This window comes from Brachyhypopomus gauderio, chromosome 17 (genome assembly GCF_052324685.1).
Source record: "Brachyhypopomus gauderio isolate BG-103 chromosome 17, BGAUD_0.2, whole genome shotgun sequence".
NCBI classification, from domain to species: Eukaryota; Metazoa; Chordata; class Actinopteri; order Gymnotiformes; family Hypopomidae; genus Brachyhypopomus; species Brachyhypopomus gauderio.
In genome coordinates this window covers 10,752,406-10,775,202 of record NC_135227.1, presented here as the reverse complement: position 1 = coordinate 10,775,202, position 22,797 = coordinate 10,752,406, and the positions used below count along the sequence as shown (strand labels likewise).

The 22,797-nt window shown below is 40.9% G+C and overlaps 1 protein-coding gene across 4 annotated transcripts in view; it reads right to left on the bottom strand.

Annotated features, from left to right (window-relative positions):
• ccdc9b (coiled-coil domain containing 9B) overlaps positions 1-22,797 on the bottom strand; it is a 39,609-nt gene that overhangs the window by 2,469 nt on the left and 14,343 nt on the right. For 3 of the 4 annotated variants that reach the window (XM_076977782.1, XM_076977783.1, XM_076977780.1), the window contains 11 exons: positions 21,286-21,387; positions 20,509-20,652; positions 19,944-20,093; positions 15,483-15,560; positions 9,478-9,662; positions 6,550-6,599; positions 6,224-6,277; positions 5,668-5,764; positions 4,972-5,005; positions 3,897-4,548; positions 3,246-3,328 (listed from right to left, as the gene is read on the bottom strand). In XM_076977782.1, the coding sequence (XP_076833897.1) occupies positions 3,246-3,328; positions 3,897-4,548; positions 4,972-5,005; positions 5,668-5,764; positions 6,224-6,277; positions 6,550-6,599; positions 9,478-9,662; positions 15,483-15,560; positions 19,944-20,093; positions 20,509-20,652; positions 21,286-21,387 (1,629 nt within the window). The remainder of the gene's footprint in view (positions 1-3,245; positions 3,329-3,896; positions 4,549-4,971; positions 5,006-5,667; positions 5,765-6,223; positions 6,278-6,549; positions 6,600-9,477; positions 9,663-15,482; positions 15,561-19,943; positions 20,094-20,508; positions 20,653-21,285; positions 21,388-22,797) is intronic. The other variant, XM_076977781.1, reaches the window with a different exon arrangement.

Below are 22,797 nucleotides of genomic sequence, written 5' to 3'. Positions count from 1 at the left end.
TGCTGAAGGCTCTGCAGACTGTGAAGGCTATAAAGGTCCCCAAGGGAGAGAAGGCGATAATGTTTTGGACTATGAAAAGAACTCAAGAACACTGTGGAGCACTCTGGTCCGGTGTGGCATACAGTTGTGATCAAATTTATTCAACCCCCACTGAAATAAAGTGTTTTGGCCAGTTTGACATTGATTTTGATCATTTCAGTCATCTTATTTACAATTATATCAAAGAGGCACTTATAAATTAGACAAACATAACATAATATTTATGATGGAATAACCACAAATGTCTTTACTGTGCTCACATCATTATCAGTTTTATTCAACCCCCTAGTGACATTATTTTTTAGTACTTAGTACAACATCCTTTTCCAGTTATGACAGCTTTCAAGCGTGAAGCATAGCTTGACACAAGTGTCTTGCAGCGACCTATGGGTATCTTAGCCCATTCTTCATGGGCAAAAGCCTCCAGTTCAGTCACATTCTTAGGCTTGCGCACTGCAACTGCCTTCTTTAGGTCCCACCAGAGGTTCTCAATTGGATTTAAGTCTGGTGATTGCGATGGCCACTCTAGAATGTTCCAGCCTTTCATGTTCAACCATGCTCTAGTGGACTTGGATGTGTGCTTCGGATCATTGTCCTGTTGGAAGGTCCAACGTCTCCCAAGCCGCAGGTTTGTGACTGACTCCATCACATTTTCCTCCAAGATCTCCTGGTACTGAAGGGAATTCATGGTACCCTGCACACGTTGAAGCTTTCCTGTACCATTAGAAGCAAAACAGCCCCAAAGCATAATTGACCCCCCGCCATGCTTCACAGTAGGCAAGGTGTTCTTTTGTTCATAAGCCTGGTTCTTCCTTCTCCAAACATAGCGCTGGTCCATTGTCCCAAACAGTTCTAATTTAGTTTCCAAAACCTGTTCCAAAACCTTTGTGGCTTGTCCACATGACTTTTGGCATACTGCAGTCGACTTTTCTTGTTCTTTGGAGTCAGCAAGGGGGTGCGTCTGGGCGTTCTGGCATGGAGGTCTTCGTTATGCAGTGCGCGCCTTATTGTCTGAGCTGAAACTTCAGTGCCCACATCTGACAGGTCTTTTTTCAGTTCCTTAGCAGTCACACGGGGATTTTTCTCCACATTACGCTTCAGGTAGCGCACAGCAGTCGCGGTCAGGATCTTCTTTCTGCCACGACCAGGTAACGTTTCCACTATGCCCTTTAACTTGAACTTGCGAATGATACTTCCGATAGTGTCTCTTGGAATATTTAACAACTTTGCAATCTTTTTATATCCATTGCCATTCTTGTGAAGAGCAATAACCTCTTCTCTTGTCTTCTGGGACCATTCTCTTGCCTTCACCATGCTTGGAAACACACCAGTAGATGTCTAGAAGGAGCTGAGTATCACAGTCCTTTTAAATCTGCCTAATTGGTGCTTATCATGCTTGATTGCTGCTCGTTGACATCCACAGATGTTTTCAATACCTGATGGAAAACACTGGAATGAACCTCTGTTCTTAGGAGTGGTAGTCGTAAAGGGGTTGAATAATTGTGTCAATGAAGAAATCACAAAAAGGCCATTTAATACTTTATGACAAAAAAAATTGATGCTATCTTAGTTGCATTTAGTTCTTTAACAAGTCCTTGTAAGATTTCATTATGAACACAATTACAAATGTGCACTGAATTCCATAAAACCCTTCGCAGCATTGGGGGTTGAATAAATTTGATCACAACTGTAGCTTGCGATCCATGCAGAGATTCAGTAGCTCAGAAGACTCTCAATGCAATAGCAGTAGGTTGGCCACAAGGTTCTCCGCCAGGTTGTTCTTCTCTCTGAGGATCTGTAGGAGGCAGAGTTGCTGTAGGGCCTTGAGTCGTAGTGGTTTTAGTAGTCCAAGAGAGGTTTCAGTTTATGTGTATGTGTACCTGATCCTTTGCACATAGTCCCTGTTAAAGTGGATAGAGTAAAGACCAACACATATACTTTTCCTCTTGAAGTTAGAGGTGTTCAAAATGAGACTACTGTCTGTCTTTGGACCTCACCCCTATATGTAATCTCATCAGAGACAGGTTGAAGGTCTTCATGAAGACCTCAGAGAACTGGTCTGCGCATTCCTTCAGCATCTTTACCATCACACGAGCAGATACATCAGCTTTCTTTATATTCACCACTCTGACCATACGCTTCACTTCATGTTCCCACAAAGCATGGTTGCTATAGGCTGATGAGTGTTGTGACTTTCATGTAAAAGTGGGCAAAGAAAAAAAAAGTTCCTTGTCCATTCACAGCTGTGATTTTACTGCACCATCCAGGTCCACTCTGTGTTGCTGTTGTGAAAGTAATCCATTTTACTCTTGTAGGTTAATTTAGCTCCTTGCTTTTCTGCTCAATCCCCAGACCTGAATGTGCTGCTGCAGTCCTTTCTCAGTCCCTACCTGCACACCTAGATGTTTCTAATAAAGTGCATGGGAAGTGTAGATTTCTGATATACATCTACCATCTATTTGCACAGTACTACTAAATAACCATGTAATCCTTAATATACTTGCTCATGACATGCTACTTCACTGTCAGATGCAAATTAAACAGATTAATTCGATTAGAACTGAAGTGAAATTATAGTAAAGTTAATTACATTATATTTTCTAATTACACATTAAATAATCACATTTTCAATTACATTCTATCACTATGTAATCTGCTTATCATAAACACAGTAAAAAAACGAATGCTAATACTTTCCTGTTAATATGCTAGAGATCAAAAGATATAAAGCTTCATCACATAAAGCTTTATAGTGCAAGTTGGGGATTGTCTTAAATAATTCAGAAAATGCTGAACCTATGAATCCTGCATAGGAAATAGATATGAACACACCAAAATTTATTTCTTGTCGCACCATTGCGATCCTTTTTGGTGTAGAAAGATGTGAACCACTGAAAATGTGCCATGCCACTTCTAAACCTCTTACTGAATCACTTGAACCCTCTAATAGGGTTTCAGTGGGCTGCTCAGTCACACAAGGCAGGGACAATTCAGATTTGCAAGTCAAATGAGTAATTCTCATCAGCATGCAGTCAAAGCTTCAGTAAATCTAGCCTCTTCATGATTTACAAAAATAAAATGAATTTAAACCAAGATCCACTGTCTCTACACTTCCAGTTATGTGGTGCATCTTATAGATGAGTACTACAGTGTCTTTTATTTCATCCATAAACACATTCATTCCACCATCTGAAATTTGCTCCTACCTTATCAGTGCTAGTGTTGTGGTCAGGGAGAGGCTCTCCAGGCTCCAAATTCAAGACAGAGAGACTGGAGTCAATCAGCTCCTCTGTAAGGAAGAATACAATGTCACTAATTGCAAAGAAAAGTCCCAGAAACCCTACCATGCTATGCATTAGTACATGTTAGATGTTACATTCAAAACAGTATACCAAAATGTATTTTTAGTTTAAAAAATTGTTATTGTTCTTAAAAAGTTAAGAACAAATATCTGATCAGATATGTCATTTAGGAATATTTCAGAACTTTACGTATTCTCCAAAACACATTATGTTATTAGTGCTTGCAGAAAAGCAAATAGAAGATTCATTTTAAAACCATTAAAATGTTTAATTCTTGGCAAAAAGTATCTGTTTCAGGCTAAAAATGCTACAATATTTCTTTAATTAGGAAACCTTAGTGGGGAAATACATGCAATGTTTCCAGCTTTCAATACCTAAGATATACACAGAACACATGTTTTGGCTTATGGGTGGTTGGGTGGCTGATAATTTTCATGGTGTTTGCAGTGCTAGTGGTAAAACAAAAATGGTCTACAAAGCTAATACAAAATGATCTATCAATCTTTTCGATCAAAAACGATAGAAGGTTACAGCTTAACACGAATGCTCTCCTACCAGTACTTCTAGAGGTGTTAGTCTTCAAAGGATGAAGCAGTTCTTGTTCAGTGGAAGCAGGTGCAGGGCTGCCATTCTGAGAACTGAGGGTATAGCAGGGTGATTCTTTAGGGCTGTTCCCAGTTCCTTCCTTTTGGAAGCCCTTAGGTGGTTGTGAAAGTTCTTTAACACTAATATCCTGGGCATCTTCCTGACCTGGTGCTTTTGCTTGAACAGTAGTGTGGAGCGTGCCTATGACCTCTTGTTCCTTGGTATATTTGATGCTTTCATGGTTGTACTCAGAGGCCTGCTGTGTATCCCCCTCTGCATGAGCAGATTTGGCCTGTGAGGTGTTCCTTAAAGAACTAGCGTTGGTCTCTGTTGTGTCAGTGTTGTAACTCTTCTCATATGCTACCTGAATGACGTCTTCCAAAAAGCGGACCTTCTTCTCACCACCTCTGGAGCTGAAGGTCTCCGAGTTTGCTGACATTGTAGAAATATTTTCAGGCTCTGCTTTCAAATCTGTAGAGTCAATGCTGTTGGTTCCAACCATCTCAGACGCCCTGGGTTCTACTTCCCGGATATCAGTGTCTGCAGTGCTGCTGTCAGCCTCAGGATCACAGAAAGCATCCAGCTCCTCCAAAAACTCTTCTAAACTGGTCTCAGAACATGCCTGAAGATTCAGCTCACAATCAATCAGGTTTAATGTGCTTATCGTACAACGATCACATCATAATTGAAATAGAGAATCATTTTAGGGCTTTGATGAGAAATGTAGTTTTTAAGCAAAATATACATCCCTTAATCATTAATTCTACAGAACTTTTACGTACAAAAATGCGATGCTATTAAATTATTTTTTGTACTATGAACATTTTACTATGTGCAACTCTGTGTCAGCACTGGGTTTAATCTTAATACGTAAATTTAGAGGAAGAAATTTTAGAACCATGTCATATTGAAGACTCAGTGATGACATGTCAAGTCATGGTACCAGCAGTAGCCACAATGATAAACACTACTAGACCAACAGCTTAATTATTAAACTTCTTTGGAGAACTGAAAATGGTATTGTTTTTTTCAGTGCAAAACTAACCAGTAATTGCTCCTCTTCTGTTTTGGCTTCCCACCTGAAAAAGACAAAATGTTTAACAGTATAATTTTTGTTGTTGTATCAAGTAATAGATAAATAGTCAGGCAACTGGTTAAAACAGTAACAGTTAAATCACACAGACTGCTAAAGACAAGGACGTCAGATACTAAGGTGATAACATTGTCTCTATTGTAGACAAACTAAAGGGATGCACACTTCTACTTTTTAACACGTTTTCAACATTACTTAATACTTCAATATTCAATGCCAATACTGCAACCATCATGCAAACACCTCAGTCACTGGTCTTTAAATTTCAGTGGACTTGGAACAGCTAGTCTTTGACAGCAACAAAATACAAAGGAACTTCAGTATTTAGTATTTTTGTGAGTATGCACTCATTATTGAACACGTGACACCAAATATTTAGGAAGTTTAACAGAACCTCAAAATGAACCTTTATCAATTCTAATATAATTTAATTTACTGCTAACTTCTGTAGCTACTGGTGCTAAAATGTCCACATTCTTTCAAATCTAGGAAAGTATTTATGAAACAATACTTAGCCTTGAATAGAAAATCATAAGCTTAATGATCAGAATTGTTATTACAATATTATAAAGTAACACTGAAGCACTAAACAGTGTATTCTATAAAAGTAGTCCAGGACTAATTTGTGTATAATACCACTTCTCCCACCTCCTGGCTCTGCCCGTCAGACGGTCCTTTCCTTTTGCTTTGCTGCCAACCACAGGAACATTCTTCCCTCTCTTATCATGTTGTCTAACTGGGTGACCTTCACAATATGACAGTGCAGCATATAACACATTAATATCATGACACAACACTATGTTTCAGTGGTTTCACCGACAAATATAAATGAAAATACAACATTTAAAAACAAGATATTTATAATTTTATACATGTGGTTGATGTTGGATGAAAGTAAGACAAGATGTACTCTACTTCCTTTGAACCTGTGGTTTAAGCATGGACACTGCAGTTCTCACAAGAAGATCACGAAGAAAGACAATGATCTCTTATTAAATGTCTCACTTCAAAACCTGTTTTAATATTAGTCCCCATGCATCATGCATCAAACTTCTTTTAAATATAAACACAAACATGCATAGGTGGAGTCTGATGGGCAGGAACTATTAGGAGTTTATAAACTAGGTAGTAAAAATGACATCAGAGGTCATAGTTGAAAGCAAATAATGAAATCACTCGTAGACCTTGTTGAAGATTTGCCTACCTCGAGATTCGGCTGCCGCGGATCTTAAATGCCCTCTTCTGGGATTTTTACCTCCTAGTATTTTAGAGAATTTATAATTTTCTTAATACTTAAGAAATTTATTAACTGAAGTAATACATTTTTTTTTACTCTTTACTGTTCTTCAAGACATACTATGGGTTTCTTGGCATTAGAGGTAAGAACTGATAAATGGTTTTGAAGAACAGACAGACCCATACTTCCATGCTGCCAATCCCTCATATCTTGTCTTTTGTGAGTAGACCTGTCACTCGTCAATAACTGTTTAGTTGGTAAAACCCCTACTCTCCTCTCATCGATGGTCTCACCTCTGTTCTGTGTTCCTCTCTCTGCAGCCCCTTGCACTTTCTCAGATAACCTGTAAAGAGAATTTAAGAGGGAAATGAATCCAACCAGATGTATCAATCAATAATGTGTGCAAGTAGATTCCACACTGATTATAACACAGATGCAACACAAAACAAAAACACAGAACAAAAAAAAATAATATTAAGGTTTATGTTAAAATTGTACATATAGTTTTACCATTTAGGGTGGAATTTTTCTACGGAAGAAAATCAGACAGCCTTTTTCTTAATTTTTTTTTTGATGTTTCAAATATTTATTCTTTGTGGTATTCCACGCAATCATCCTGTTTGTATATAGTACTCAAACATTTCACTCCAGAAATATTCTAACTTCATGGTCCCTTCAGTTCACTGTGGGTTTACAAACATTCCCAAATAAGGCAAGGCATTCTAAACCTCTCTAAAAATAGGCTCATGCTCAAAGCCTTTTTCACAAGGGAGTCATTTTAGTATCTCAAATGCTCTTCTGTTGAGAACTTCCAGACATGGGGGTGTTATACACAGGGACGGCATTTACTCCACTGCAGAGCTTCCACATTCCCATATCTACACTAAACAAACCCTAGTGTAGACCCAAAGTCCACATAAAAACATTGAGTGAAGCAAAGAGTAGAGACCTAAACTGTCCAACAAATGATGAAATGGTGAGGAATTGGCCAAAGAAGGCTGTATGTCTAGCTGCAACATACTTTATCTGTGGTCCTGATTAAGTCTCAACACCCATAACAGTCTCCCAGCTTACCAGAGACTTGCGTGGGATTGCATTCTGAAATGTTTTTTAAAAGATATTAATAAAAAAACAGCAAAATAACAGAGAGGTCCTGAATGATGCAAGGTTTACTTTCCATCATTGTTGCTAAAGAAGCACATAAATATACAAGTGTTGACTTGTTTGATGACTACATACATTAGGCAGTAATGGGAATGCAGCATAACATTGTTATTGCAGCTGCACTGAGATAAACACAGCTGTTAACCCTTACATTCCATGTTTCACGTTTAATTAACTGTTTGTAACCCATGGAATTCATCCATTTTAAACTACACAACTTTGAGCATGCTAAATATTTTCAGCCACCTTCACTGCCCTTCTAAGCCCCGCCCCACCAGTAAAAATTTTTTTGATACCACTATAGTATCGACTATACTACTGTATATAACTATATATAAAAAATTATTTTTGTTAATCGGTGCAAACTGTTTAATGATGTGAAGGAAATGGGTATTTCTGCCTTGCTTAGTTTCAGAAGTAAAATGTATTGAGTTAATTCCACCTTCTATAACCTGGAGAGATGATTCACGCTTTATGACATGGAGCGTTATCCTGCTGGAAGTAGCCATCAAAATGGGTACACTGTGGTCATAAAGGGATGGACATGCTCAGCAACAATACTCTGACCCTACCATCCGAATGTCACAGCAGAAAATGCATAACACCAGGCAATGTTTTTCCAATCTTCTATTGTCCAATTTTGGTGAGCCTGTGTGAATTGTAGCCAAATAATTTTCTGTTCTTAGCTAACAGGAGTGTGATGCTGTAGCCCATCTGCCTCAAGGTTCGACGTGTTGTGCATTCAGAGATGCTCTTCTGCATGCTTCGGTTGTAACAACCGGTTATTTGAGTTACTGTTGCCGTTCTATCAGCTTGAACTAGTCTGGCCATTCTCCTCTGACCTCTGGCATCAACAAGGCATTTGCACCCACAGGATATTTTCTCCTTTTCTGACCATTCTCTGTAAAAATACCAGCAATTTTTAAAATACTCAGACCAACAATCATGCCACGTTCAAATCACCTTTCTTCCCTATTCTGATGCTCGGTTTGAACTGCAGCAGATCGTCTTGGCCATGTCTACATGCCTAAATGTATTCAGTTGCTACCATGTGATTGGCTGATTCGACATTTGCGTTAATGAGCAGTTGGACAGGTGTACCTAATAAAGTGGCCGATGAGTGTACATTTGCATTATGTAGACAGATGTTCCAAGAGTAAGACGTTTCATAAACCTCTAATTAATATCAACATGGTCTATGGTAACAACAATCAGTAGAGGATTCCTAAAACTACATTCAAAGTCAAAATGGGCAAAACATTTAACACCCCACTGGTAACAAAGCATCAAGTGAACTAACAAAACGGCCTGACTACCAACCCTGTATTCCAGTCACTGTTCTTTTACATCACATCACAACATAGTCTGGATGTGTAAACCCTTTCTGAAATGTTTTTAAACAGTTTAGTGTTTCAGAGTGTAGAATAATGATTATGAATCATCAGGCTTAAAAAAGCATGCAGCTCTGCAATGATGTCTTCATGAACAAGGACCAAAAACAAAAAACAAAAAAACAAAAAGATCAACAATGATTCTGACAGCACAAGAGCTGCACACCAGTGATTACACAATTAGAAACCTGTTGATCAGTTCAAATATAGAGATGTCAGTTTTTCAGATTAGAGTAATACATTTTTCTAATTGTTTCATTTATTCTATTTAACAAACTTTAATTTTATGATTCTCTGATTTATTATATGAACTGCATTAATAAATAATATCAGATTTTAAGTTGGTTGGATTAGCTATGCGGTTACAGAAAATACAGTTTATAAAACCTGCATTCAAAAATAGGCTTTTAGCCAAGAAATTACATTTTGTAGAGATAGCATTTTAGCATGAGCAAAGCTAAAAAGGCACTAGCACACAAAAACTACTCAGGTCTGTTTCCACAAAACTACAATTTATCAGGTAACTACACATATGACTCAAAAATGCAAAATACAAAGAAAAAAGCAAGCAAGCAAACACAAGCTACTAATTAAATGGACGCCAAGCAGACGAAGGGGGTGCAGTCAGCATGCTTCAGACACAGGGCGGCGACAGCAGAAGCTTACATAAGCTCCGGTTTGTCCATGTCCCAGGCCCTCCTCCACTGCCCTTGGGAGTTCCGGTGGCGGGCCACGCGCTCCCTATCGATCTCCTCGCGCTCCTTTTTCCAGCGCAAATACTCCTGCCGCCCCTCATTGGAAATGTCCACATCGACGTTGGCGTAGTCCACAGCATCGGGACTGTCCGTGGACTGAAATGGAGTGGAGAGTAAGCGAGTTGTTATGCATGCTCCACAACATGCACAAAGGAACTTGCAGGAGGCTCACAAAATAAAGAGGCCAACATTCCAATGCAGGGAGCCTTCTTCACTAGCACTTATAAATACGCATGCTGCCCAAGGGGAACATTAGCAGGAATGAGGCTCATGTTCTCATGGCAAACAAGAAAACAACTGATTAAGGCACTGATGGGAATTCATATACAATAACAAATTATGGAAATCTGGCCTAAGTCATTGGCAGATATGGCATTGTTGTCAATATAATCACAAATATTGGTACTGGTGGTTGTGTTGAATGAATGATAAAGCAGGGGGCTATTCCACGAAGCGAGCTTATGAAAGCGGCGCTTATTAGAGAGAGCCTCGCTTGAGTTAGCCAAACAGTTCACTTCCGTCTAGTTTCGTTCCACTAACGAAAACCAGATGCAACCAAATCATAACTGTGATTATACACTGTATTCCATTTTACACTGACCTGAATTTGTTAAGATTAAACCAATACATTAATACATGAATAGTGGTGGGCCGTTATATATATATAATTAGTGGTCATATAATATATATTAATATTTTATATTTATTTTTATTATTTATATATAATAATATATTATATGTGTCACGTTGAGGACCCCGGCCCCTCCCTTTTGGGCGTGTGTCAACGTTGTCCACGTGCTTTGTCTGCGTCAGTGAATTCCGTGGTGAAGGCTATGTTGTGTGAATAATGTGTCTCACCTGTGAATCGTCTCGTAATCACGTGGGGCTAATGTGGTTTGTCTATTTAATGTGCGCTCGCGCAGTGTCCTGTGCTCGTCGTTGTCTAAAGTCTACACGTCTCTGTAGTAAACGTTATATGTTTCTCGTGCGCTATTGCGCAATCTCCGTGTTTAAATAAAAAGTGACGTCTACAGCAAGGATCCGGTGTCTCGTCCTTCGCTCACCCCGTATCGTCACAATATGGTAATATATATTTAATATATATTTAATTAGTGGCATTAAAGGCCCACCACTAATTTGGAAATATGATTATAAAATTGTGATTATAATAACCTGCATTCCAAACTAATAATTACAGTAATCAATTAAAAGATATGATATGATATGCTACATCCACAGCAATTTAATTGATAGAACTGCAGCGAAACCTTGTTCCTCAATTCAGTTTCCTGGATGGCAAGACTGACATCACGCTGCTCAGCCAATAGAAGTGGTCCCACTAAGCTAAGCCTCAACTCTAGCCTGGTACGGAGCAGGTTAGTTCAAATGTATATGTTGTTGCAGTAACTGAGCGAGGCTTAAGTCTAGCCTCTTTCGTGGAAGTGAATTTGAGCAAAATGAGCCAGGCTTACCGAGTTAGCTCGCTTCGTGGAATACCCCCCAGGTTAGATCACAACAATTACACTGCAGTGAACAAAGAGTAAAATGTTTTTAGAGAATCCAAGATTGAGTATTAGGGTCTCCTAGTTTCATGGAAAGGTGATAAATTGTGCCAAAGTCTGTGCCGATGTTATAAAGTCTAACCTAGAAAATCAGGAACAGGCAAACAGGAAGCAGTAACTTCTAGGTACAGTGAGCAAAATGCCTTGCATGACAGGCCTCTGGATTAGCAGTCTCAGACACAGTTCACATACAGCATGAAACGTTCAAGCTCCACTATACAGTTCACATAGTCAACTGGGCCCTGTACCATGACCATTATTTATTGATTTAGAAGAAAAAAATGATACAACATATTAATTAGCAAGAAATCATTTTAGTTAATGCAGTAAATAAAATAATCTGCAGTAATTGCAGTGACAATTAGTGTATCTCAATTCAGGGGCTGCAGCCCACGAAGTGCGCATTTGTAGGCCGGTTACGTCACTGCGCCGCGCCGAGGCTGTCCCAATTCGTGGACTCCTTCTTATGCGGCCGACGAATGTAGCCTTCAAAACCCCGAAAACGAAGGATGCATCTGAGTATCCTTCGCGTCCCACCATATCCCAGGATTCATTGCTCTATGAACAATAAACAGGCGGAGTCTAGTGTACGGGCCGAAGAATTCGTTTTTAAATGTCGGTATTTTTTAAATATGGACATTTATACTGCAATGAGATGCTAAATAACATGCCAGTTATTAATGATATTGCAGGTAAACCTGTGCTTTGAGTATTTACCAAAGAGTAACGTTTATAAAAATACATTGAATTTTGTTATGAAGTTATACTTCCCGCCAAACATGTGAATACATGTTCAACGCATTTTCTTTTAGGCATTTGTGGGTGATGTGATATTTGTCGGACAGCGCGCTAACACATATGTAACGTATGAAACGGGGCAGAGCGTGGTCACGCAAACATACGTCTTGCGAAGACTAGACTGTCTCATTTAACAGCCGTGAGATGCAGCCTACCCGGCCTTCGAAGTGTGTGGCCACCGTGGGCTGCGGTCTACGCGGTCTACGTAGGCTGCAGCCCCTGAATTGAGGTGCAGCCAATGAAGGATCATACTGCAATGTTAACATGAGATTCATTTTGGCTCTATCTCTAAAATCTTAAAGATTGTTCTCCTTGACTGCAACTCCTATGCCATAAACAACTTGTATATATATCAATGTTTTGGATGATCGCTTTGTTTACATGACCAAAGCATTTATTTTTATTCATTTTATTGCCATACAGTGTGTGTCTCTCTTAGTGAGATCATATTTATTGCTTTGGTCATCATGTTCTTAGCTGTACCGAACTCACACCCAACACGCCCCCCTCTCTCTGTTCAATCTCACTGTCATTTACTGACTCCTGAAATTTATAGTACAGGATGTTCCACATGAACTTAATACTGACCTTATGATTACTGAGCTTGTGAATTTTAGTGGTAAATCACTGTTCTACACACTACATAAGCAGACAGAGAGGTGTTACTGTACTATAACTCCACATACAAAAACAACAGAAATTCTTTCTATCAAATAAATCAATAAGAACACAGTTACCTCAAGTTAGCTTATTTCTAGTTTATTCCATTTCCAGTTTATTTAATTATTTTTTAGTCTTTAGACCACGTTAAATCCCAGCAGGCTACAGGCAAACAGCAGTTTTTTCAAATATTTTATGCAATTTTAATATACAGTGCTAAAGATATTGAGTAATTAATTTTATTATTAACATTTAGAGAGCAAGAGAGAATACTTCGAACACCATGTTCGAGCACAGATGTGTCCATAACTGCACATGGCACCTGGACACCTTAGGTCGCAGTTCGATGGTCGACTTTGTAGTCATGTCGTCGGACTTGCGTCTGTGTGTCTTGGACACTCTGATAAAGAGGAGAGCTGAGCTGTCAACTGATTACCACCTAGTGGTGAGTTAGATCAGATGGCAGGTGAAGATGCCGGACACACCTGGCAGACCCAAATGTATTGTGAGGGTTTGATGGCAGAGGAACCTCTCAGAGAGATCTAACTCCCACTGGAACACTGGACAAGTTTTTCACCCTTGCGAGGGTCCTAGAGAGTGCATGGGAGTTTGCTCAACCAGTCCACATGTGTTTTGTGAATTTCGAGAAGGCATTCGACCGTGTCCCTCTGGGATTCCTCTGGGGGTTGCTCTGAGAGTATGGGGTACTGGGCCCGCTGCTACGGGCTATCCAGTCCCTGTACAAATGGAGCAGGAGCTTGGTTTGCATGGCCGGCAGTAAGTCAGGCTAGTTACCGGTGGAAATTGGACTCCATTAAGGCTGCCCGATTCTGTTCATAATTGGACAGAATTTCTTGGCATAGCCAAGTGGCGTAGGGGGATTGGTTTGGTAGCCTCAGGATTCCGCGTCTCTCGCTGGATGAACATGCAGCCAAATGCAAGATGGCTGGGATGAGAATCAGCACTTCTAAAACCATGGTACTCAATCGGACAAGGGTGGAATGCCCTCTCTGGGTTGAGAGTGAGTCCTTGCCTCAAGTGGAGGAGTTCAAGTATCTCTGGTTCTTGTTCACGATTGAGAGAAGGATGGAACGAGAGGTTGACAGTCGGATTGGTGCGGTGGCCACAATGTTACACTGTACTGGATCGTTGTGATGAAGAGAGAGCCAAAAGGCAAAGATTTTCTGGTCAATATTCGTTCCAACTCTTACCTATGGTCACAAGCTCTAGGGAGTAACCAAAAGAACGAGATCACGAATACAAGCGGCTGAAATTTTCTTGGCAGTGTATTTTCCCTTAGAAATAAGGTGCAGTGTGCGGAGTGGAGTCGCTGCTCCTCCATGTAGAGAGGATCCAGTTGAGGTAGTTTGGGCATCTAGTCTGGATGCCATCTGGGCGCCTCCCTGGTGAGGCACTCCGGACATATCCAACTGGGAGGAGACGCTGGTGAAGGTCCAGAACACGCTGGAGAGCTTATATATCTCGGCTGTCCTGGGAATGTCTCGGTATCCCCCCAGAAGAGCTAGAAGAGGTGGCTTGGGAGAGGGAAACCTACACCTTTTTGCATAAGCTACTGCCCCCACTACCTGGATAAGTGGATGAAAATGGATGGATGGATGAGAGAATACTTTACTTGTTTGATTATTCTTTCTCCTCTCTGTCTCAGGTTGTCTGGTTTCTCCTTCCCTAACAAGTAAAGTATTCTCTCATCCATTTCTAACAAGTTGTTGTCTGAGTGTGTGTGCATGAATGTGTGTGTGCTTATATGCCCAGTGGTGGATGGTGCTCTGCCACTAGGGTCTGTCCTCACTCCCCTTCCTGCACCCCATTCAGTCCCCCAGGGGGCTGTGGATCCCGGTAGAGAGTACGCTGTGCGCAATTGGCTGCCGCTTCTCACCGGTGTGTGATTGGTTGTCTGTAACGTAGCTGTGTTAACAATTGTAAAGCGCCTTGGGTATCTAGATAAGGTGCTATATAAATTGAAACATTCATTCATTCATTCATTGTTCCCTTCCCCCTGAACTTCCTGCATGTCACAGCCAAACTAGAATCGTTATTTTTAAGGAAAGGATTAATAAACAAATCACTGTTGGACACAGATCCATGGCAGTGAACAGTGCAAAAATGCTATTTTTTTCTCATTTAAAATGACTCAGTTCCAATATGTAGTCTCAGATTTGTGTCATGTCTAGTTTTGGACCTTGTCCAGTACAGCTCTAACTGCCTTTGACTAGAACATTGCTCCAAAAGCACACACTAAGCTTATAACATCCCTCCAAAAGCAAAGCAAGTGTCTGCTATAACATCATAAGCTGACAAACATGTGATCAAACGTCTCTGTAACTTAGGAACATCTGCAAGCCCTGGATTTTTTGTGTTTCATACTCAAAATACTCTTATTATGTCTATTATGTCTGTTTAATTGTAGTAAATCCCAAATATTATTTCCACATATGCAAAATAACAAATGTCAATGCAAATGTACACATAAATCACCTCCTCATACACATATTAATCCTTATTTGTCAACTTTTAGCAAGTGGTAATTTCCAAAATAGAAATTAAATGGGCTATTGCTGAAGCTGTACATTTTTGACAGTGTTTACAAAAGTCTTGATCATGAAGTGGCAAATTCCCCAAACTGAAATGATTCAAAAGGCACAGGGCCAGTTAAGTCATCCTCATACTGTGAAGGCTCAGCTTTTTCAATGGGCTTTGGGAAAGCTAGCACAATCCATGCAAACATACGAGAGAGAGAGAGAGAGAGAGAGAGAGAGAGAGAGAGAGAGAGAGAGAGAGAGAGAGAGAGAGAGAGAGAGAGAGAGAGAGAGAGAGAGAGAGAGAGAGCGAGAGAGAGAAGGCATAGAAAGGCAACAAAGAGAGGAGCAAACCTCACCAAAGGACAGGGCTCACACTCCACAAGTCCATGACTGGCCTCCTCAGTGCGACACTTACGTTCCAGTTTCCTCCCAGCCTCAAGAGACAAGAGAGAAAAAGAACCACGGAAACATAAGAGAGGCAGATGCTATAGTAACAAATACGTAACAGGTAAGAGATGATGTAAAGACCATTTGTCATTATAATGACATAAACCCAGACAATGGCCTAGTTACAACTTTTACTAATTCTAGATAGTCAACTCTGATCAACCCTGGAGGTGTTGATCTGGCATTAAAATGTTGTAAATTCTCCCACATGGGTGGGATCAATAATCTCACAGTACTGAATGTATTTTATTATCCATTTCTAAGCGTATACTAAGAAAAAAGAAAAGCACAACTACGTGCACTTTAGAATGCCCCAACTAGAACAGAATAGTGTGTTCCATAGTCGTTAAATAAAGTTCACTTGAAGTGAAGGTTTATAATGAAGCACTCATGACACTTCATGACAATCATAATGTCTGTCGACAGTGATAATCATAATACACATTGAAAAAAGCTGCATGTTCATGTATGTAAGTCTAAATAAATCAAATCCAATTCAACATAAAACTAAAGCAAATATTACAAAAAGGCTGAATGGTTAAAAAGGGTATCTGTGGATACAGTTATACTGCCCTCATCTGGACAAAACAAGTCTCTTTAGGAAAGGGTTACTTCATCATCAATAGAATTCTCCTTTATGAAAGATACTTGGGAAAATATTTATAAACTCAGTACTGTAGCTGGTTTACTTAACAATCTATGTTAACAAAATAGATAAGTACAGACAGAAAATGGTGGATGGCAGACTGAGGAGAGATAAAGAGACAGACAGACAGACAGAGGGAAAGAGTGAAAGTGAAGGACATTGACTTGGGGAGAGAAGCAGGCATGTCTGTGCACATGCATATGAGCAAACACATGAACAACACACAAACATGCACGCACACAAACACACACACTCTCTTATCCAGCTAATATGGGAACCCCACCTCTCCTCTCAGCTGCTGCATAATTTGGCCTTTCTGAACAAAGAGCAGCTAAATGTTAATTAGATTAAAAGCCTACTGTTCATTATGTTGGTAGGCAGTGCAGCAGATAGAGAGAGGTAGACAGAGACGGAGATTAAGAACAGACAGCATGAGGCGCAGGTGCTGAATCAGAGTCAGCCGCCTTCCTTTTCTCTCCTCCTCTTTGTGCTCACGTCTAGCCTACACAGCAGGAGCTGTGAATCGCCTTTCACCCCCGTGCTCTGGCCAGGACCAAACAGAAGCGATCAGGCGGAAGCAACGGCGCCACCCAAGTTTCTGGTGTCCGCCGAGACACTGCAGCACAACCGTCACCACAGTCAGCCTGCAGTGATTCGCTCACAACCATTCGGTGACGTATCTTGGAGATTCAGGGAGCTTCGCTTATTTAGGAGTCAGCTTCACTCCCACTAGTATTAATGGAGCCTCATCTACAGCACCAGCACACCCTGCCGAGCAATGCAGCAGAAAAAAAAGTGCTAAGAAAGCCTTATGGCCACACCAACACAACCCCCCGCGTGCACACACACACACACACACACACACACACACACACACACACACACACACACACACACACACACACAAACACTCACATTTGACCAGAATCCTTGCATAAATTCAATTGATCTCCTTTTTAAAGTTATTTTGAAGTAACAAATGTCCCAAAGGCAGCAGTTGGAGTCCGCATAGAAACATAAAAGGCCAGGCTTAGTGGTACAAGAGGTACTGCTTTTTTTGTGCAATAATTGGAACAGCTGAACCATGATTAGACATTAGCCCTGCTGAATAATGAAAAGCCCTGGTGGCACAGCAAATGGTTAAGAGTGCTCCGCCTCCATGTCCATCACTACAGATACAGCCCTGAGTACAAAAGTCTGGGTTTCATGAGAACGTGGGGTGAGGGACATTCCTTCATGTCTAGAACCTAGTCAAAACAATGGTGTCTGGAACACAGAAAACTGTGAAGGCAGAAGACCCAGTCAATGTGAAAGAGAAAGGTGCTGGGGAGTTTAAAAAAGGGTAAGTAAGGAGTTAAATACTGAAATGTATCCATATGGACTTCAAAGTGTGTCTCCATAGGGAATGAGTCCTAAGGGCCTGTCTGTGTACAGTACCCAAGGGAAGCTACACTAACAGGCTTTGTGATGCTGAGAGACATATTGCCCTCATCCCCCCTTGTGCTGTATACCTGTGTATATGATCACAATAAATATGAACTGAATTAATGTCTGTGCAGATTACAAAGATAAATTCTGTTTTGCAAATGGAAACCTAGAGAAAAGTATAGATATGCACACACACACACACACACACACACACACACACACACACACACACACACACACACACACACACACACACACACTTAATACAGAGAGTTAAATAGAAAAAACTAACATTCTATATATATTATACTACTGTATATAAAAATATATACATTTTTTATTTTATTTTTTTCTATTTAAGTAGTTTAGAGTGTTTAATGAATGTAAATATGAGGCACTTTGCTGTTTCTGCACAGAATAATCCCCTGTAAATCCATCTTGACACAAATGGAAAGTCTATGAGTTCATTTAATACTGTAGGTAAATCAATAATAACAATAAATAAATAAATAACAATAAATAAATCATTTATATGGTGGTGTCACGTATGACCGCGCCCCCCTCCCTTAGCTGTCACTCCGGACTCCCTCGTGTCTGTGTTCCGTGCCTGTTATCCCGCCCCGCTCGTTTGTCTCCGTGATTCCCTGTTTGTTACCACGCCCCGTGTCATTGCCATCACCTGTCCCTAGTTTAGTTTCAATGTATATAAGTCCCAGTATTCCCCCGGTCTAGTTATCCGTGGTTTTGTTTGATTCGTCTGTTAGAGCGTTGTGCTGTCAGCCTGTTCTTCCCTGGTCGTTGTTTTCTGTTCTGCTCTGTGTTTCCCGTACCCGTTCGTTCCTACCTGGTCCGTGAGTCTTCCCTGTTCTTGTTCAAGATGTCGATTAGTGTTTCATGTCTGGATTGCCTGCCTGCTATGACCCCTGCCTGTCTGTACGACTCTGAGTTTGAGCTCTCGCTCTCCTCAGCATTTGTGTCCGTCTCCCCATTCCGCAGCGAGTGCTGCATTACAGGTGGCAGCCATCAGCCACCCCCTCTACATGGATGACATCAAGCTGTATGCCAGAAGTGATCGAGACATCGACTCACTAATATATGTCACCAGGATTTACACAGCAACAACACTGGAATGTCAATCCGATTGGATAAACATGGTCAGATGGTTACAAGAAGACATGTAGGTAGAACTGAGAAGATCATAGTCCTGGAAGGTAACATTATTCGATGTTAAGGACAGCTACCATTGCCTTGGAATCCCACAGGCAAATGGGAATCATGAAGAGTTCACCAGGAAAGTAGCTACAGTCAAATACCTACAAAGAGTGAGGCAGGGTCTCATCCCAAATCCAGCAGTCTGAGACTGTGTACCAAGCAGAAGGATGGGGCCATGTTTAGTGAGCATCAGAGCCATGATCCAGGATGACACATCCAAGATCCAGTCCACCAGGAAGATGACTACAAGTGATGAAGTGCTAAGTGAATTCCTCAGAAAGCAGAAAACCCAAGGAAGGAATGAGGAGGAGCAGGAGGAATCATGGAAGAATACAGGGTATCTGCACATCTTTAAATCTCAAATTCAATGACTTTTAAGACCTTTTTAATACCTCTCACAAAATAGGGGGGGGGGGGGGGTGCATGACCTCGCGAATCACTGGAAGGTTTCAGTCAGCCACAATATTTTTCATCCTCCAGCCACTTCACTGAATGGACATTTACCCATGTCTGCATCCTTGTATTGTTGTTCCCGCCGCAGCCCTCAAATAAGAAAAGCAGCTTGCTAGGCAGCTAAAGCATCGTCTGCTGTTTCCACCTGTTAGGTGACGTACTACTGCCATTAGGCGGAGTATACGGCCGTTGCGGAAATGATAATTATTGTGGGATATACTGTACATCGGTAAAATAAAACAGAAAAACTGAGCAACACACTTATTTAATGCCTCCCCTCCTAAAATTCCAGACATTTAAAGAAATTTTTAGACCTTGAATATATTAAACTAAATTTAAGACTTTTAAAGACTTTTTAAGGACCCGCGGGTACACTGGAATAAACCCCTGCATGATATGAACCACAGTCAAACGGTGGGAGTAGCTCATATGTAAAAATGCCCCAAAAAAGCTTGAGGTGGACGCAAAAGTGGTTCGCTTTCAACTTTCAAAAAGAACTATGCTTGCACAGCTGATGAAGGAAATGTCCTGTTTTTCTGGAAACTGTGTGCTTCATTACAATTTTGAATATCTGTACACACACAATCATATATCTACCACATATATCTAACATATAAAATCTACCACAAACCTGGGATTGTGTGCTTCTTTTGGTGTGTAGGCTATGGCGTTCACCTACAGTAGTTTCCCCTGGACTCTCCTTGTCTTCGGTAGGGAGAATGGTAGCCGAATGGCCTATAGGACCACTCCTGTCCACTTTCTCACTGACCACCCTCTTCCCCTGACACAACAAGGCAGGTTTCAGAGTGAGAACTCCACAGACAACAAACAAGACACAAAGTTTTAATTAAGTAATTTTAGCACAGCTTATAGCATTTTAAGAATTTCCATCAATTACAGTAAGCCACGCTACATTCACGTATCTTCTTTCCTACATGAAAGGATTAGTTTAATGCAAGCTGTGTTACAAAATCCATATAGCATCTCATATAGCAACTCTAAAGTCCAGCTTATTCCAGCAACTACTCTACAGGCTAAATCTGACTCAGTCCAAAAAGAAACATGTAACTATGGCAACTGCCAACTAAACTATTTCACAGCATGAGGAAACTCACTCATGGTTCCCATTCTTATCAAAGCCTGCAAAAGTGCATTGATAATTCAGACACAAATCACACATATAGTTCAGGACTTGCCTTGATGCTTCCTGGTGTGGTGACGAGCAGCTGTCTCCGTTTGCCCCGGCCAGCACTGAAGATGGCAGAGCCTGTTCCTCCCTGCTCCTGTTCCTGCACGCGCTTGGGGCCCCCTGAGCCCTTCTTGGTCACCACACGCTTCTCCTTCACCACAGGACAACGGGGAAGAAAAGAAAAAGAGGACATTATTATAGTCACTTTGTACTCGCTGTGTGTGTGTAAAAAATGCTTTGTGTGCTTTTTATTAATGATAAAGTAGTTAGTAGTACACATAAAGCATTTGTTTGTATCTAGTTCGGCTGGCCAAATACCTAGCTAACTAGCTACTGCACAGATGCACTGGGCATGTGCATTTTAACAATGGCACAGTGAGTAAATATTTCTCTTGTAGGCTGGCCTTGTAGGCATTCTAGCAGCAACACAATACATTGCAAAAGATTTATCAGACTGAAATCAGAATAATCTACTGGGACATACATGGAGTTGACTGTTCTTACTTTTGAAACCCTTCAAATAAATATGTACCGTATTTAAAAAATGCTAACTGAATGCAAGCTACTAAGACCCAGTGATCGTGATATTTGCCAGCTTTCATACAGTGAAGGCCACAATTAATTCCTGGCAAAGCAGACAGTCCCAGTAAACAATTTTGGTGCTCACAATAAATAAAACATGGTACACTACCACCTAATACTGGAGAGTTGGATTCATGTGTCATGAGTTAGGGGGTGGGGGGTCCACCAGCATTAAATGAAGAAGGCAACTGGGGCCACTCACTGTGGAGGACTTGTTAATGGTGATGGTCAGGTCTTCAACTTTTCCTTTGCGGAAAAGAGCCATGCCCTCCTGCTCCGCCCTCTTCTTATCCTCTTCCACTTCCTGAAGGAGAGGGCACAGGTGAGAGCCAGCCAAGGCATGCAACCAGGTGCGACTGCTTCCACAAGTGTCTGGCTCTAGTGGCTGTATTCCTGAACAAGGGTTAAAGGAAAAACCTCCGCCTCAGAATGCTAAAGCTGCTAACTCTGAACAGAAGCTAGTCTTCAGCCTGAGACCCTCCTGCTGTCACCAACATGATAGAATTATGAGGTGCAGCGCTCCAGAACTAAAGGACATTTATAATGGAACACCATAATCTAAAATGTATTATAAATGTAAATATTATAAAATGTAAATTTTCCCTTACCTTGGACCACCAAATAAAAAAAAAAGTCGTCCTAATTGTATGTTGAATTGGAACCTATTTTTAGAATTTTTCTGTCATGTATGGTTAAGTGAAAGGCAATTAACTTTTACATTAATTACAGTGGTGGCTGCTCAACAGAAAGTGATGTTGCTACCCATGCTACCCTCCATGGTGGAAACTGCTGTACTGTGTGAGTAGGAGCTTTCCTTTTGATACTTAATTTATAGCTAGATGACATGATGCCAGTGCAGTAGATATGAGGCCATTGCAGTAGATGATGTGAGGACACTGCAGTAGATATGATGTCACTGCAGTAGATATGAGGCCACTGCAGTAGATGATGTGAGGACACTGCAGTAGATATGAGGCCACTACAGTAGATGATGTGAGGACACTGCAGTAGATATGAGGTAACTGCAGTAGATGATGTGAGGACACTGCAGTAGATATGGGGTCACTGCAGTAGATGATGTGAGGCCACTGCAGTAGATGATGTGAGGACACTGCAGTAGATATGAGGCCACTACAGTAGATGATGTGAGGACACTGCAGTAGATATGAGGTAACTGCAGTAGATGATGTGAGGACACTGCAGTAGATATGGGGTCACTGCAGTAGATGATGTGAGGCCACTGCAGTAGATGATGTGAGGACACTGCAGTAGATATGAGGCCACTGCAGTAGATGATGTGAGGACACTGCAGTAGATGATATGTCGGACTGCATTAACTCTTAAAATGTGAGCCTTCTTCATGTTTTAAATTGCAGACGTGTGGACTCGAGTCACATGACTTGGACTCGAGTCCGACTCGAGTCACTAAACTGATGACTTGTGACTTGACTCGACAACATCACTGAAGACTTGCGACTTGACTTAGACTTTCCTTTACTGACTTGGACTTGGAATCGAACTTGAAAAGACTTGAAATCTTTATTTTAACATAATAAATAAGTAATATAGAATCACATAACTGGATCATTTTGTATTAAATGGTGCTGTAAAATGTGAACTGCTCAGCTCAGTTTATCCGTAATCTAGCCACAGGTGAAGTTCTGCAGCCGATCGGGGGAGGGGGGCAGCAGCGTTGAATTTGTGCGGAGATGAC